The sequence below is a fragment of the Chlorocebus sabaeus genome, chromosome 25 (genome assembly GCF_047675955.1).
Source record: "Chlorocebus sabaeus isolate Y175 chromosome 25, mChlSab1.0.hap1, whole genome shotgun sequence".
Lineage (NCBI taxonomy): Eukaryota > Metazoa > Chordata > Mammalia > Primates > Cercopithecidae > Chlorocebus > Chlorocebus sabaeus.
The window spans coordinates 32,022,419-32,037,462 of NC_132928.1; the positions used below are offsets into that span (position 1 = coordinate 32,022,419).

General features: G+C 35.2%; 1 protein-coding gene across 8 annotated transcripts in view; it reads left to right on the forward strand.

The window, feature by feature from the left end:
- Positions 1–15,044, forward strand: part of DENND1B (DENN domain containing 1B) — a 277,082-nt gene that overhangs the window by 185,933 nt on the left and 76,105 nt on the right. For all 8 annotated transcript variants that reach the window (XM_073011651.1, XM_007989064.3, XM_037985771.2 and 5 more), the window contains one exon: positions 12,241–12,342. In XM_073011651.1, coding sequence (XP_072867752.1) covers positions 12,241–12,342 — 102 coding nt within the window. The remainder of the gene's footprint in view (positions 1–12,240; positions 12,343–15,044) is intronic.

The following is a 15,044-nucleotide window of genomic DNA, read 5'->3' on the forward strand; positions in this document are numbered from 1 at the left end:
CAAAGACCAAAGGTAGATAAAACCACAAAGGTGGGGAAAAAGAGCAGAAAAACTGAAAATTCTAAAATCCAGAGCGCCTCTCCTCTTCCAAAGAAACGCAGCTCCTCGCCAGCAAAGGAACAAAGTGGGATGGAGAATGACTTTGACTAGTTGAGAGAAGAAGGCTTCAGACAATCAAACTTCTCCAAGCTAAAGGAGGAAGTTTGAACCCATTGCAAGGAAGCTAAAAACCTTGAAAAAAGATAAGACGAATGGCTGACTACGATAAACACTGTAGAGAAGACCTAAAATGACCCGATGGAGCTGAAAACCATGGCATGAGAACTTCGTGGTGCATGCACAGTTGTATTCAGTAGCCGATTCAATCAGCTGGAAGAAAGGGTATCAGTGATTGAAGATCAAATGAATGAAATGAAGTGAGAAGAAAAGTTTAGAGAAAAAAGAGTAAAAAGAAACGAACAAAGCCCCCAAGAAATATGGGACTATGTGAAAAGACCAAATTGACGTCTGATTGGTGTACCTGAAAGTGACAGGGAGAATGGAACCAAGTTGGAAAACACTCTGCAGGATGTTTTCCAGGAGAACTTCCCCAACCTAGCAAGGCAGGCCAACATTCAAATTCAGGAAATAGAGAGAATGCCACAAAGATACTCCTCAAGAAGAGCAACTCCAAGACACATAATTGTCAGATTCACTAATGTTGAAATGAAGGAAAAAATGTCAGGGGCAGCCAGACAGAAAGGCTGGATTACCCACAAAGGGAAGCCCCTCGGACTAACAGCAGATCTCTCGGCAGAAACTCTACGAGCCAGAAGATAGTGGGGGCCAATATTCAACATTCTTAAAGAAAAGAATTTTAAACCCAGAATTTCATATCCAGCCAAACTAAGCTTCATAAGTGAAGGAGAAATAAAATCCTTTACAGACAAGCAAATGCTGAGAGATTTTGTCGACCACCAGGCCTGCCTTCCAAGAGCTCCTCAAGGAAGCAATAAACATAGAAAGGAACAACCAGTACCAGGCATTGCAAAAACTTGCCAAAATGTAAAGACCATCGACACTAGGAAGAAACTGCATCAACTAATGAGCAAAATGACCAGCTAATACCATAATGAGAGGATGAAATTCATACATAACAATATTAACCTTAAATGTAAATGGGCTAAATGCTCCAATTAAAAGACACAGACTAGCAAATTGGATAAAGAGTCAAGATCCATCAGTGTGCTATATTTGGAGACCCATCTCATGTGCAGACACACTTAGGCTCAAAGTAAAGGGATGGAGGAAGATCTACCAAGCAAATGGGAAACAAAAAAAGGCAGGGGTTGCAATCCTAGTCTCTGGTAAAACGGACTTTAAACCAACAAAGATCAAAAGAGACGTGGCCATTACATAATGGTAAAGGAATCAATTCAACAAGAAGAGCTAACTATCCTAAATATAAATGCACCCAATACAGGAGAAACCAGATTCATAAAGCAAGTCCTTAGAGACCTACAAAGAGACTTAGACTCCCACACAATAATAGTGGGAGACTTTAATACCCCCTGTCAACATTAGACAGATTAAGTAGACAGAAAGTTATAAAGAATATCCAGGGATTGAACTCTGCTCTGCATTAAGCAGACCTGATAGATATCTACAGAACTCTCCAACCCAAATCAACAGAATATACATTCTTCTCAGTACCACATCACACTTACTCCAAAATTGACCACGTAGTTGGAAGTAAAGCAGCCCACAGCAAATGTAAAAGAACAGAAATTACAACACACTGTCTCTCAGACCACAGTGCAATCAAACTAGAACTCAGGATTAAGAAACTCACTCAAAACCACTCAACTACATGGAAACTGAACAACCTGCTCCTGAATGACTACTAGGTACATATCGAAACGAAGGCAGAAATAAAGATGTTCTTTGAAACCAATGAGAACACAGACACAACATACCAGAATCTCTGGGACACATTTAAACCAGTGTGTGGAGGGAAATTTATAGTACTAAATGCCCACAAGAGAAAGCAGGAAAGATCTAAAATCGACACCCTAACGTCACAGTTAAAAGATACTAGAGAAGCAAGAGCAAACACAATTCCAAAGCTAGCAGAAGGCAAGAAATAACTAAGAACAGAGTAGAACTGAAGGAGATAGAGACACAAAAAACCCTTCAAAAAATCCATGAATCCAGGATCTGGTTTTTTGAAAAGATCAGCAGCATGGTACTGGTACCAAAACAGAGATACAGACCAATGGAACAGAACAGAGCCCTCAAAAATAATACCACACAATTACCACCATCTGATCTTTGACAAATCTGACAAAACCAAGAAATGGGGAAAGGATTCCCTATTTAATAAATGGTGCTGGGAAAACTGGCTAACCATAAGTAGAAAGCTGAAACTGGATCCCTTCGTTACACCTTATACAAAAATTAATTCAAGATGGATTAAAGACTTAAATGTTAGGCCTAAAACCATAAAAACCCTAGAAGAAAACCTAGGCAATACCATTCAGGACATTGGCACGGGCAAGGACTTCATGTCTAAAACACCAAAAGCAATAGCAACAAAAGCCATAATTGACAAATGGAATCTAATTAAACTGAAGAGCTTCTGCACAGCAAAAGAAAGTACCGTTAGAGTGAATAGACAACCTACAGAATGGGAGAAAATTTTTGCAATCTATTCATCTGACAAAGGGCTAATATCCAGAATCTACAAAGAACTCAAACAAATTTACAAGAAAAAAGCAACCCCATCAAAAAGTGGGCAAATGATATGATGAACAGATACTTCTCAAAAGAAGATGTTTATGCAGTCAATAGACACATGAAAAAATGCTCATCATCACTGGTCAACGGAGAAATGCACATCAAAACCACACCATCTCACCATCTCACCATCTCACACCAGTTAGAATGGTGATCATTAAAACGTCAGGAAACAAAAGGTTCTGGAGAGGCTGTGGAGAAATAGAACACTTTTACAATGTTGGTGGGACTGTTAACTAGTTCAACCATTGTGGAAAAGAGTGACGATTCCTCAAGGATCTGGAACTAGAAATACCATTTGACCCAGCCATCCCATTACTGGGTATATACCCAAAGGATTATAAATCATGCTGCTATAAAGACACATGCACACGTATGTTTATTGCGGCACTATTCACAATAGCAAAGATTTGGAACCAACCCAGATGTCCACCAATGAGAGACTGGATTAAGAAAATGTGGCGCATATACACCTTGGAATACTATGCAGCCACAAAAAAGATGAGTTCATGTCCTTTGTAGGGACATGGATGCAGCTGGAAACCATCATTCTCAGCAATGTATGGCAGGGACAAAAAACCAAACACCGCATGTTCTCACTCATAGGTGGGAATTGAACAATGGGAACACTTGTACACAGGAAGGGGAACATCACACCCTGGGGCCCGTCATAGGGTGGGGTGAGTGGGAAGGGATAGCATTAGGAAATATACCTAATGTAAACGACAAGTTAATGGATGCAGCACAGCAACATGGCACATGTATACATATGTAACAAACCTGCACATTGTGCACGTGTACCCTAGAACTTTAAGCAAAAAAAAAGAGAAAAAAAAAAATGAATTAAATTTAACTAAAAAAAAAAAAAAAAAAAAAAAAAAGGAAACAGATATGTTTCCTGAACGTGCATTACTTCTAAACGAAGATACATGAAAGGCATTCAGTATTCACTAATGGAAAGACCAAGTTCAATACAAAGTCTTAGGAATTTTCTTCATGGAAACAGGTGGTATAGGCATCTCATAGTGGGTATATAAATTGGAGAAATGATTTGATATTTATGCTATTTCCATTTATGGTTTTGTTTACCTGGAGTAATTACTACTACTCAAACAGCTTCATCCTCTTCCCTTCAGTCTTCTAATTCTTCTCTTCCCTTCTTTGTCTTAATACTCTATACAGCAGGATTTAATATATTGTACTGAAAGGGAGTTTTGATTCGTCTGTTTTTCTCTTTCTGTAGAAAATCATCTAAAGTAAAAGTCAATGGCAAGATGTTTCATTGTATAAGAATATACTTCTTATTCTGTTTATTAGGATACATTATAGATATAATTTATGTTTATCAGATATATGTTGAGTGCAGCTATAATAGGCCCTCTCTGAAGCTTCTGGGCCAAAAAAATAATGTTAAGCATGTGCCCCCACCAGGAGCTTATAGTGACATAGGGTGATGCAGTCATTTCTTCTCTAGCAGTAGCAAACAAAATGAACCCGAAAATGATAAAAGAACATTATGCTTCTCCATGTATGAGAAACAAGAAACCTGGGAGATAACTGTTGAATATATGCGTTTTTCTGGAGAGAATATTCATGTCTTCCACCATGTTCTCAAAAAAGAATAAATCCAAAAAGGGTTAGGATTCACTCCCATAGAGGCAGCAGAACCAGTCATAAATGACCTTTCAGTCAGGAGAGTTTCAGCTTTATCTTACAATTAATGCACAGTGTTTACAATTATTTATCATGGGAATGTAGTGCTTAGCATTGTGTATTAGAAAGACCACTTTCATGATGTTGTTCATGTTAGATCAAAGTTGAGCAAGACCAGAGGCAGGGAGACAGTTGTGGCTATCATGGTCTTATTGCAGAAGAGGAAGAAAGGACCTTTGTGAATATCCTGAAGGCTCAAATCTCAAAGACCTTAGGAAGGAAGACAGGAGTACTGGGGAACCAGAGGATGTGGATTATGAGAAAAATACCCTCCAGGATGATTTGCATATTCCTATACAGATGCTAAATACATATGCTAAATACTGCTAAAGAGTAATTTATTTTATACATTAAGTACTTAAAATGTCTAAGCTGGCAACCCTAAATTGTTGTTACTTACAGTGCCTAGTCCACACTCTCTAAATGTTACCTTGGCATGATTGGCGAATAAATTGTACCCACCCTTAATTACAGAGAACAATATAAAACTCCTTAAAGTTGCCGGAAATTCAAATAAGGTAATGAATGTTTTACTCTTTTTTTTGGATTTTAGCCAACAGCAAGTTAGCTACTTTTTAAGATTTGAAAAATGTGAGATAAAATTAACGTACTAAATGAATGAAAGAAAAGTGGTAAGAGCACAAGACTCTGTAACCATACTGACTGGATTCATCCTCATTCTGTGACCAACTAGTTATATGACTTTGGGCAAATTAACCTATTAGTGCTTTGGTATTTGCATTTGTTAAAAAAAAAAGTGATGATACTTCTTGGGTTGGCATGTAGTAAATGCTGTTTATGTTGCCATTATTAAAAATAAAATATAGAATCAATAGACTTAGTAAGGAAAATCCCTTTAGCATAACCACATACAAAGCATCTTTCCAGAAAGGAATACACTGCCTTAAACATGACAATACTTTAAAATGATTGTATTAAATAACTAAGAAATGGTCTTTAGTTATACCTCTGTGTATCACTTGTATCACAAGCTATAAAAAAGTCAAATTTTTGAATAATAGCTGATGTTGAAGAAATGTTTGTTTGAGTTAAAATATTGTTTAGTATATTCAAAGACATACTTGATTATCCTGTCTGAGAGCACAGAAGTAACACTCAGGTTTATTCGCTTTAATGCTTAAGGTGCTGTCATGTGTTTCCATCACTCAAGCTTTCCTGGGCTGCCTTGACCTTGCTAATGGATAAAAAATAAGTTACTTTAAAAATAAAGATTGGTTAGTAATCCGGACCTCAGTTTGACAAGTTGGAGGAGTGACAGTTTGACAAGTGTATCTTTCAAACACTTTTTGATTATTTTCTTTAAAACATTATCAGTAAGTAATGTTGTTGTATTTAATGATTAAACTCAAGCAATTTAAACATGGGGTTGGCATCCATAATTTAAAAGGCCATTCACTAAATCTTCATCTTAACATTTCCATTTAAGAAATTTGTAATTGTCAACTTGTTAGAGTTTTAAAAATCCAGGTTGAAAAGTACTACTCCTTACAGTTTTATGGTTACTAAAACATTTTACGCATCCTTTCATGTCATTACTCTTGCTTGAGCATAGATAGACCTGTTAACTTGAGAGATGGTTACCACCAAAGAAATAGTTGGTGTGCATCTGGCTTTCTAATGGATAAAAGTTGTTTTATGGCACTTTCTTTCTGCTCATTTCTAATTAATAGGGAGAGAATTTTGCTTTATTGCTTCAGTAATAATATACAGTTTCTCCTCAAGTACTTTGGAACAGAACTAGGGACTTGGGTAGGAAGTGTTCAATTTATATATCACTGATATGTTTTATGAGAATGGAGAATGTTTTTCTCATTGTCTTAAGTTGTGGGGAAGAAAAATATATTTTTAAATAGTATGCACAAACTTAATGCACAATCTATTAATTTTTTCTAAGTATTTAAATTCACACAAAAAGCTAGAAACAGCAATGTCTAATTTAGAAAAATTAGTTCCTTTTTCTATCTTAAGTTGCTGATTCATAGGTAAATAGAACATTAGTAGGTAGCTGTAGTTTTTCTTTTTTCAAGACAGATCCAGCAACTTGAGGATAAAGTAACAAAATAATATGTACAAATAAAATATTTTGACGCTGATGGTTAAACTTTATAGTTTGACTGTGAGGTTTTTTTTTTCATTGACTTCTAGCTAAAGTGCCAACAATGGAAGAAAATTACTGTTTCCGTGGTTAATACACTCTGAAAGTAAAGTTGCTGTACCTTACATAATAATAGCATTGGGACATGTAGAAGGAATATGCTGTATAACCTGAAAATCATTTATTATTATTTCCTGTGAGAATCTGCAAATATTTGAACATTCCCGTGAGATATCTGACAGGCGAGTCTTTCAGAGATTTTAAATTTAAAATAGCCATCAATATGCAGACATTTTTGCTTAGTTTGTTTATACTCCTTATGTAATGGTGACATTACATTGAGTCCAGGTGCATTAAGGAACCGAATAAGTATAATGTTGATGTTTTGGATTATATTTCACATTTTTTACTTTATCCTTCTTTCTGATACCCAAATTTTCTTTCACAGTGAACTCTTGCTAAGTCATACACATCATAGTAGTATAAGATCTAATGTACGTTTTAAGTATTTTCTTGTTCTTAGAAAGTTTTCTACTCCAGGTACAATATATAGAACTTGAAAGATACTCGTTTGTAAAACAAACAAACACAAACATTATGTCAGTAATGATTATCACTCTGAAGTTGAACATAATACTAACGTAGAAAAACAGCTCTATTTCATCCATAACTTACTTGTGGCTTAATTATTCTGTGTAAATAATTCATATAGTAACTAGGAAATATTTATTTAACACTCAAAATGCAGAGTACTGGGTTGGTTGCTGCAGGTCAGGGATCCCCACTCCCATTAGGAACCAGGCCAGATGGCAGGAGGTGAGCGGCAGGCAAGGGAATGAAGCTTCATCTGTATTTACAGCCACTCCTCATGGCTCACATTACTGCCTGAGCTCCACCTCCTGTCTCATAGGAGCGAAACCCCTATTATGAACTGCATATGTGAGGGATCTAGGTTGCATGCTCCTTATGAGAATCTAATGCCTGATGATCTGTCACTGTATCCCATTACCCCCAGATAAGACCATCTAGTTGCAGGAAAACAAGCTCAGGGCTCCCACTGATTGATTCTACATTGTAGTGACTTGTAGAATTATTTCATTATGTATTACAATGTCGTAATAATATAAAGTACACAATAAATGTAATGCGCTTGAATCATCCGACAACCATTCCCCACTTCTGCTGTCTGTGGAAAAATTGTCTTCCACAAAACCCCTGTCTAGTGCCAAAAAGAGGACCACTGCCATAGGGAATGCAAAGATGAACAAGAATTTAGTCCCAGACCTCCAGAGTTCACAGATCAGATATATGAAAATAACCTTGAATGTATGGCAGAAAATAAGTCCCTACGAAAATCTGTTTCCCTTCTCTGTAATATAAACTTTATTCTGATTCTACTGCAGATTATGTTTTCCTGATAGCTGTTTATGTTCCTTTGTTGGGCTTTCCGTCGAAATGACTGCTTTTGATTTCTTTTTGCCTCATCACTGTTTTATGGAGCAAAATATTCAGTAGTTTTTCTGTCATGTCAGAATTATCTCATGAAGAGATTTTCTTTTCCATTGTTTTATGTTTCTACCTGGTTACTTTGTGTCTCTACAGAATCATATGTTTACTTACTTTTCTGTGAATGAATAATACAACATTTAAAAAATAGATTATAGATGGGTATTTCTTAATTGTATAAGTTGTTTTCTGTAAGTAGAGTAATCAACTCAACTTTAATACTCAGGTCTGTACAGATAATTCTTAAGTATGTATTAAATAACAAATTTTCCTAACACGAGTTTCTAGCTTTGTGCTACATACCTTCACGTGTTTCTCAAACATCGGTGGTAGATATTGTTGGTGCCCTGCCCAGATCCCCTGTACTTGTTGTTGTATTTGTTTTGTTAAAAATTGCCCTTAGCTAAATGGAAGTGAATCACTGGGAAAACTATGTTCATCCCTCATCTTTGCACCTCTCAGCATTGAAAAAGAACACTTCTTATACGGGATGTAAGACGCTGGCCTCTCTGCCTCAAAGTGGGATCAAGTCTATGGTACAGTTGGTGCTTTCCCATGGGATTCAGCTGAAGCTCATCTCCAGTTGAGACCATATTCTTGCTTGACTTTTTCCTCTGTCCTGTCTTGTTTTCCTTAATACCTTTTTCCTGAGAGTGATCTGCGAAAATCAATTGTACAAGAACCCCTGTCTCAGGCTCCAATAGGAACACTACCAAAAACATATGCCAATATTGATTTTATCAACTTCTCCTTAAATGTGGTTTTCTTTCTATATTTTCAGTCCCTAATAAATAATGTCATTTTATGACCCTTAATCTAGAAATCTGGAAGTCACCTTTGACCCCTACTAGTTACTGTATATCAGTAGTTCTCAAACATTTTGGTCTCCGGATGTCTTTATACTCTTAAAAATTATCAAAGAGCCTTCATTTATGTGAGGTATATGTATAAATATTTACCATATTAGAAATTAAAACTGAAAAAATATACGTTTATTTTAAAAGCAGTATAAACTAATTAAATATGAATATAAAACATTTTTATGAAAAATTGCTATATTCCTAAACAAATTTAGTCTGAACAATATCATTGTTTTACATTTTTTTCAGGGCTTTTTAATATCTGGCTTAATAGAAGTCAGCTGGATTCTGATATTTGATTCTGTATTCAGTCTATTGCAATATTGCCAACCAGGTAGCTTTTGGGAAACACTGTTGGATCTCAGGAGAAAATGAGACACAAGAGTGCCAATAATGACTTACATTATTATGAAAATACTTTTAATGCTACAGATCCTGTGGAAAAGTCTGACCTTGGATCACACTTTGAGAAACATCACTGCATATCAGTTGACAAACTAGTCATTGATTTTGCCATGAAATGTTTGATAATGTAGTTAACCACATGAACTTCAAATACTCATAACCTGGGTTAAAATCATAGGCAAAATTCTTCTCATGTCATTCAATTCAACTTTGGTTTTAAAGAACTCATACTGCGGAGTCATTTATTAATATAATCTGTTTCATAGCATATGCCTTAAGGATGACAATAATTGAGGCCTCCAATGATGGCAGTAATTGAGGTTCCTGTGTATTAATACATGCAACTTTAGAGCATTATTAATAAAGACTTATTTTTTTCCTTGAGAGAAAATTCTAATGTGTCAGTGCTTTGTCTTTTGTTATTATCAGAGATTCTTAGTAAACAAACCGTGTTAATCAAATTGAAGGTTTAGTTCAAAGTTTTTCCATGATTTGTGTCATCACAAGTGGATGGACAGCAAATCTGAGCTTTTACTTTACTTGTTCTCTGGAGAGATTGAAAGTACTCAAAGGTTAATGAGGACAGAATTCTTCCAGCTTAATTCACATAGACTAATAACTAAACTATGCCCAACTTTTAAGAAAGCATAGACTTTAGTCTCATCCATTTCTTCTTGTCTTGAAATACATCTTTACATGTTTAAGGAAAAATCTATCACATAAAAACTAAAGTTACTATTAGTCCTGATTACTTTGTAATAGCAGTGATGCCAGAACTGCCATTAGAGGCAATTACTTATATTTATTTTTAAAATTGTATTTATTTTTGCGAAGATGATATGTCATATGGAATAAGGCTTAGCTCATTTGCTATTTTTATTTTATTTTTACAACTCAATCATAAAACATTTACCAGGCTTCCAGTGTAACTAGGGAGGATGCTAGTACTAGAGATTAGAAAACAATAGACCTTTATCTTTAACAGGCTTGCCTATTGTAGATTTTCTTCCTCCAGTAGATTATAAATTCTGTGATAGTGGACAATATAGTACATTTATGATCATCCAAAATATATTTATGTAAATTAGTCCAGTTTAAAAAATATATAATTTAAAAATCATCTGTAGCTCTTTACGATTGGCAATAATAGGCTGGGTTGGTGGCTTGTGCCTAGAATTCCAGCTTTTTGAGTGGCTGAGGTGGGGAGATCACTTGAGCCCAGGAGTTTGAGACCAACTTGGGCAACATAGCGAAACCCTTTCTCTACAGAAAATACAAAATGTTATCTGGGCATCGTGGCATGTGCCTGTAGTCCCAGCTACTTGGGGGGCTGAGGTGGGAGGATCACCTGAGCCCAGGAGGTCAAGGCTGCAGTGAGCTATGAATGAACCACTATAATCCTGCCTGCATGGCAGAATGACCCCCTCCCTAACCCCTCCCCCCTGAAAAAACTTAGCAATCATCTGGATAAAAATATATAATGACATTTTTATCATTAGTCATTGGCTGGTGGCTGGTGGTAGGTGACACCACTTAAGAGTTTATTGAATTATCTTCTTTAATAATTTGTTTGAATTTTGTTTTCTTTTTCCTATAGCAGTGCTATCCAGGAAAACTTTTTATGCTAAAGGAAATGTTCTATATCTGTACTGTTCAATATAGTAGCCACTAGCCACATGTGACCATTGAGCAGTTCAAATACAGCTAGTATGACTGAGAAACTGAAGTTTTAATTAATCTTCATAAATTTACATGTACATAGCTACATGTGACTAGTGTCTACTGAATGTGACAGTACAGTTCTATAGTGTATTAACTTTATCAGAAAGTGGTAATAGTTGAATTACATAGATAGTTACTCTCATTATTTTATTTATACAGGAACCTATTTTCAGAATTGTACTTAAAGATATCTGTAATAATATTGAGTTTTAAGATTAAATTATAATGGTAATTAAATTATAATTGTTATTTTTTCAAAGTGCTATTAGAAGGTAAGCAGGCACACTTTTTCCTTTTTCATATGACATAAATATTGCTACAATGTGCATTATAATGAATGAATCATTTTTATTCATCTCTGTTTTCATTTTTGTCATAAAGTTTAGTCACTTTGTGTTGAATGGGTTAGAGGACTGTTCAGACTGATGAGGGAAATAGGTGGTAGGAATTAGCCAGTGGGTGATGATTTTCTGCATTCATGCAAAGGAATAAGTAGAAAAAAAATGGAATCAGTAGGAGTTGAGATTTAAGTCCTTTCTGGTTTGGAGGAGCACTTGATAGAGCTACCGCAAGACGCTTGCAAAGATATGAATACTTAGCGCAAAGGATTAATGAAAGCAGATGCCGAATAGGACTTATCCTGGAAAGCATCCAGTCTGAATTGTTTTGCAATCATGAAGAGAAGGGGATTGTAAAATCTTTTCATTAATTAAAAAAGAAATTAATGATCATAACAACTAAGTGCGAATGTCAAAAATCATGCAGCAGTTTTTATAGTAACGATGTTATTTCTAATCAGGATGCAATAAAATTATGTGATATTTTCAGGTATGTGTGCTATGTTTAATACTCAAAATTCAATCTGATGATGTCAAATCTTTATTTTTAGGGGATTTACTCTTACTTGAGGGAGTAAAATTGAGCAATTTTAAGAGTCCATGGGATCCTGGATTAAAAAGCTATGGTACAGTCTTATTAGTAGAGGAATGTTTCTACTACCCTAAAATCTAACTATTCTGTGTAAGGAAGGGTCTTTTGGTTCTGTACCTTACACTTCCTCTATCACTCTCCACATACTGATTTAAAGAGACTAGTTCTCTCTGACCTTTTATTGATGCCCTTAAAATCTTTATTTCTATCTAGGGTGAGCCCATCACTTTCTGTGAGGAGAGTTTTGTAAAGCACCGCTCAAGCGTGATGAAACAGTTCCTGGAAACTGCAGTTAACCTCCAGCTTTTTAAGCAGGTAAGAATGGACCTCCACATTTTTCTTTTGTAACAGAACATCGTCAGTTTTACACGTTTGTATTACTCTAAAACTATGTACAAACCCTGAGTAGCATCTTTTCTAGAATTTCAGGAAACTTTTCTGTCTTTTATAACTCTGTAACTAGTTATGACATAGCACTCTAGAAATACTATGTAATAACTTTGCTTTTAAAAAATTTCTCATCAAATGTGATAGAGCTTAAAGTCTCATTGAGAAAGAATATACATTCACAGAAGCAGCAGCAACATGACTAGTTTTACTTATATAAGGCATCTTAGAAGAAGTTATTTTGGTATGGTGGATTGATATGGTAAACAAACTGTATTTTTATAGGATTATTCCATTGTAATACAGTTTATAAAATAGTTCATAAAATGAATATTTAACTGTTTAAGCTTTGTAAGACTTTTTAATACTCATGCATTCAGAATTAAAAATAAGACTCATGGTTATGCTGTTTGTCCTGATCTTTGGTTCAGAAAATATAATTGCTATTTCAAAAAAGCAGTAACTAGACATCAGATTTCAGAAATTTTGGATGCACCGGTTCTGTCATTCCATTGTGTAATCATAGCAAGTCTCTTAAATTGAGTTGTCTTCGTTTCTGTATACAAATTTTGAATTAAGTTCTTAACACTTGTTTTTCTTATTCCACATGACAATGTTAAGTGTAAAGTTTACTATGTGAATTAAGCATTTAATGAAGACCTACTGTGTGTCATAAACTCTGCTCAGGGCCAGGATACAAAAATGAATAAAAAGTCAGTAATGCCCTTGAGAAGCTGACAGTCTTAACAATTTTTTTTGAACTGTTAGAAGAGAAGATACTATATAACTCAAAATAACCTTCAAATTAGGTCAATAAAGAAATCAACATGGCAACAATTAATGCTACTACTTCTGAGGAATTTTTAAAAAATTATCTGAGATTATAAAATACTCTGGGGCAGGGGGAGATACCTGTCTTCCAATAAGTGAAGTTTTACATTAAGGAAATGGTTAAGGATATTCTATATACAAACTTAAGGAGCATGGATTTCATGATCAGAGATGTTTTGTGAATTTCCAAAAAATAGAGTGGGCTGCTTTTGGAACGTTTTGTCCCTAGAGGTCTCCAAGCATAGACTGAATTACTTCCCAGGGTTGAAAGGAAGATCAAGTGATAGTGCTTTATAAATGCTAAAGTATAGCACAGTACAGTCCCAGGCTAGTCATGCAGTGCGTGCTTGTTGAGTACAATATCAGTACCTTTTTGTATTTTTCTCTGTCAAGAAGACACACTGTCTTCCATTATCAAAACTGAGTTGTGAAGATTATATGGGGGTCAGGGATTGAATGGGTAGGTAGAATATCTAACTTACTTCCCTATGATTATGAGCTTCTGTAACTAGATCCTTACCACTTAATAAAGTTAACAAAATGGTAATTTTTTTGCATAGTTACAGAAGCATTTACTTTTTAGGAGTCATGTATAGTTGGGTTACATATTGACTATATCACAGAGTATCTATTTTACATTAGTACATGTTTCTTTTTCTTTAAAATAGAAATATTACCACCTACCTCACAGGATTATAATAAGGTTTATGTGAATTAACACATGTAACTCTCAGCACAGTGCATGGTGCTTTGTTGATGCTCAGCAAATCTTAATGTCTGCCTCATTCTTAGAGAAATTACATTAAAAAATACCTATCTGTGTAGGACTTTTAAAAAATACAATTTGGTCAAGGAGGTAAATGTAAAATATGAAAATAGTCAACCAAAGAACTAATTATATGGACAATGTGGATAGTCTTACTTGCACAAATTGGCTGTCTTCTAGAACTTGATATATTTATGATTCTTAAAAAAGTGATACATGAAGATAGCCCTGAAAGGATTGAAAAAGATTCTTCTTGACAGAGTTTCACAAAGTTCTAAAAGAAGAGTCAGTTGGTAAAAAACTGACACAGATGAATTCTCAAAGATTCTACTGATACGGCTGAAAAAATATAAAAATATTTATTAGGTATAAAAGATTTATAACTATGACTTCGTGATCCATTATAGGTCTAGAATTATTCTGGTTATCTCTTAGCACAGCTTATGCTTCAAATTTGAGAGGACTTCGACCCAGGAGAGCAGCATATAATTTTAAGGAAAGAGTTAAAGTGAAGTTTTATTTCTGATAATATGGCAAGGTAGGATCCATATATAACCTACATACTACAATTTAAAACGTAATATTTAAAGAACTCCTTACGTTGAGACAGTGTAAGAGACAAAACCTAGTGCTCATTTTACAAGATGAGAAGTGTAATAGGAGACCCAATTCCTGTAATTCTGAGAAGACTTAGTGTACAAGTAAACTACAAATAAAGGTGCTTCCTTTCTCACTCAGTTTCCTGGGGATCTGTAAGGAAACTCATACATCCAAAGCATTAGTGCTGGGTAGAGGGAAGGGAAAAGTGCTGCTAAGAAGTAACCACGTGTCAGCCTGCACAGGAATTTGCAGCCTGAATTAATATTTTCTGATTTTGGCTGACAAAACTCAAACCAAATTTAAAGTGACCCTAAATGTTAGTGCCCCCAGACCTCAGGAAGAGGCAAACATGTATTCCGTCTTCAGGAAATCACCTTCAGCCAGGCATCAAATAATTCGTCCAGCTAAAAGTCCAAAAGGATATTTTACTGTT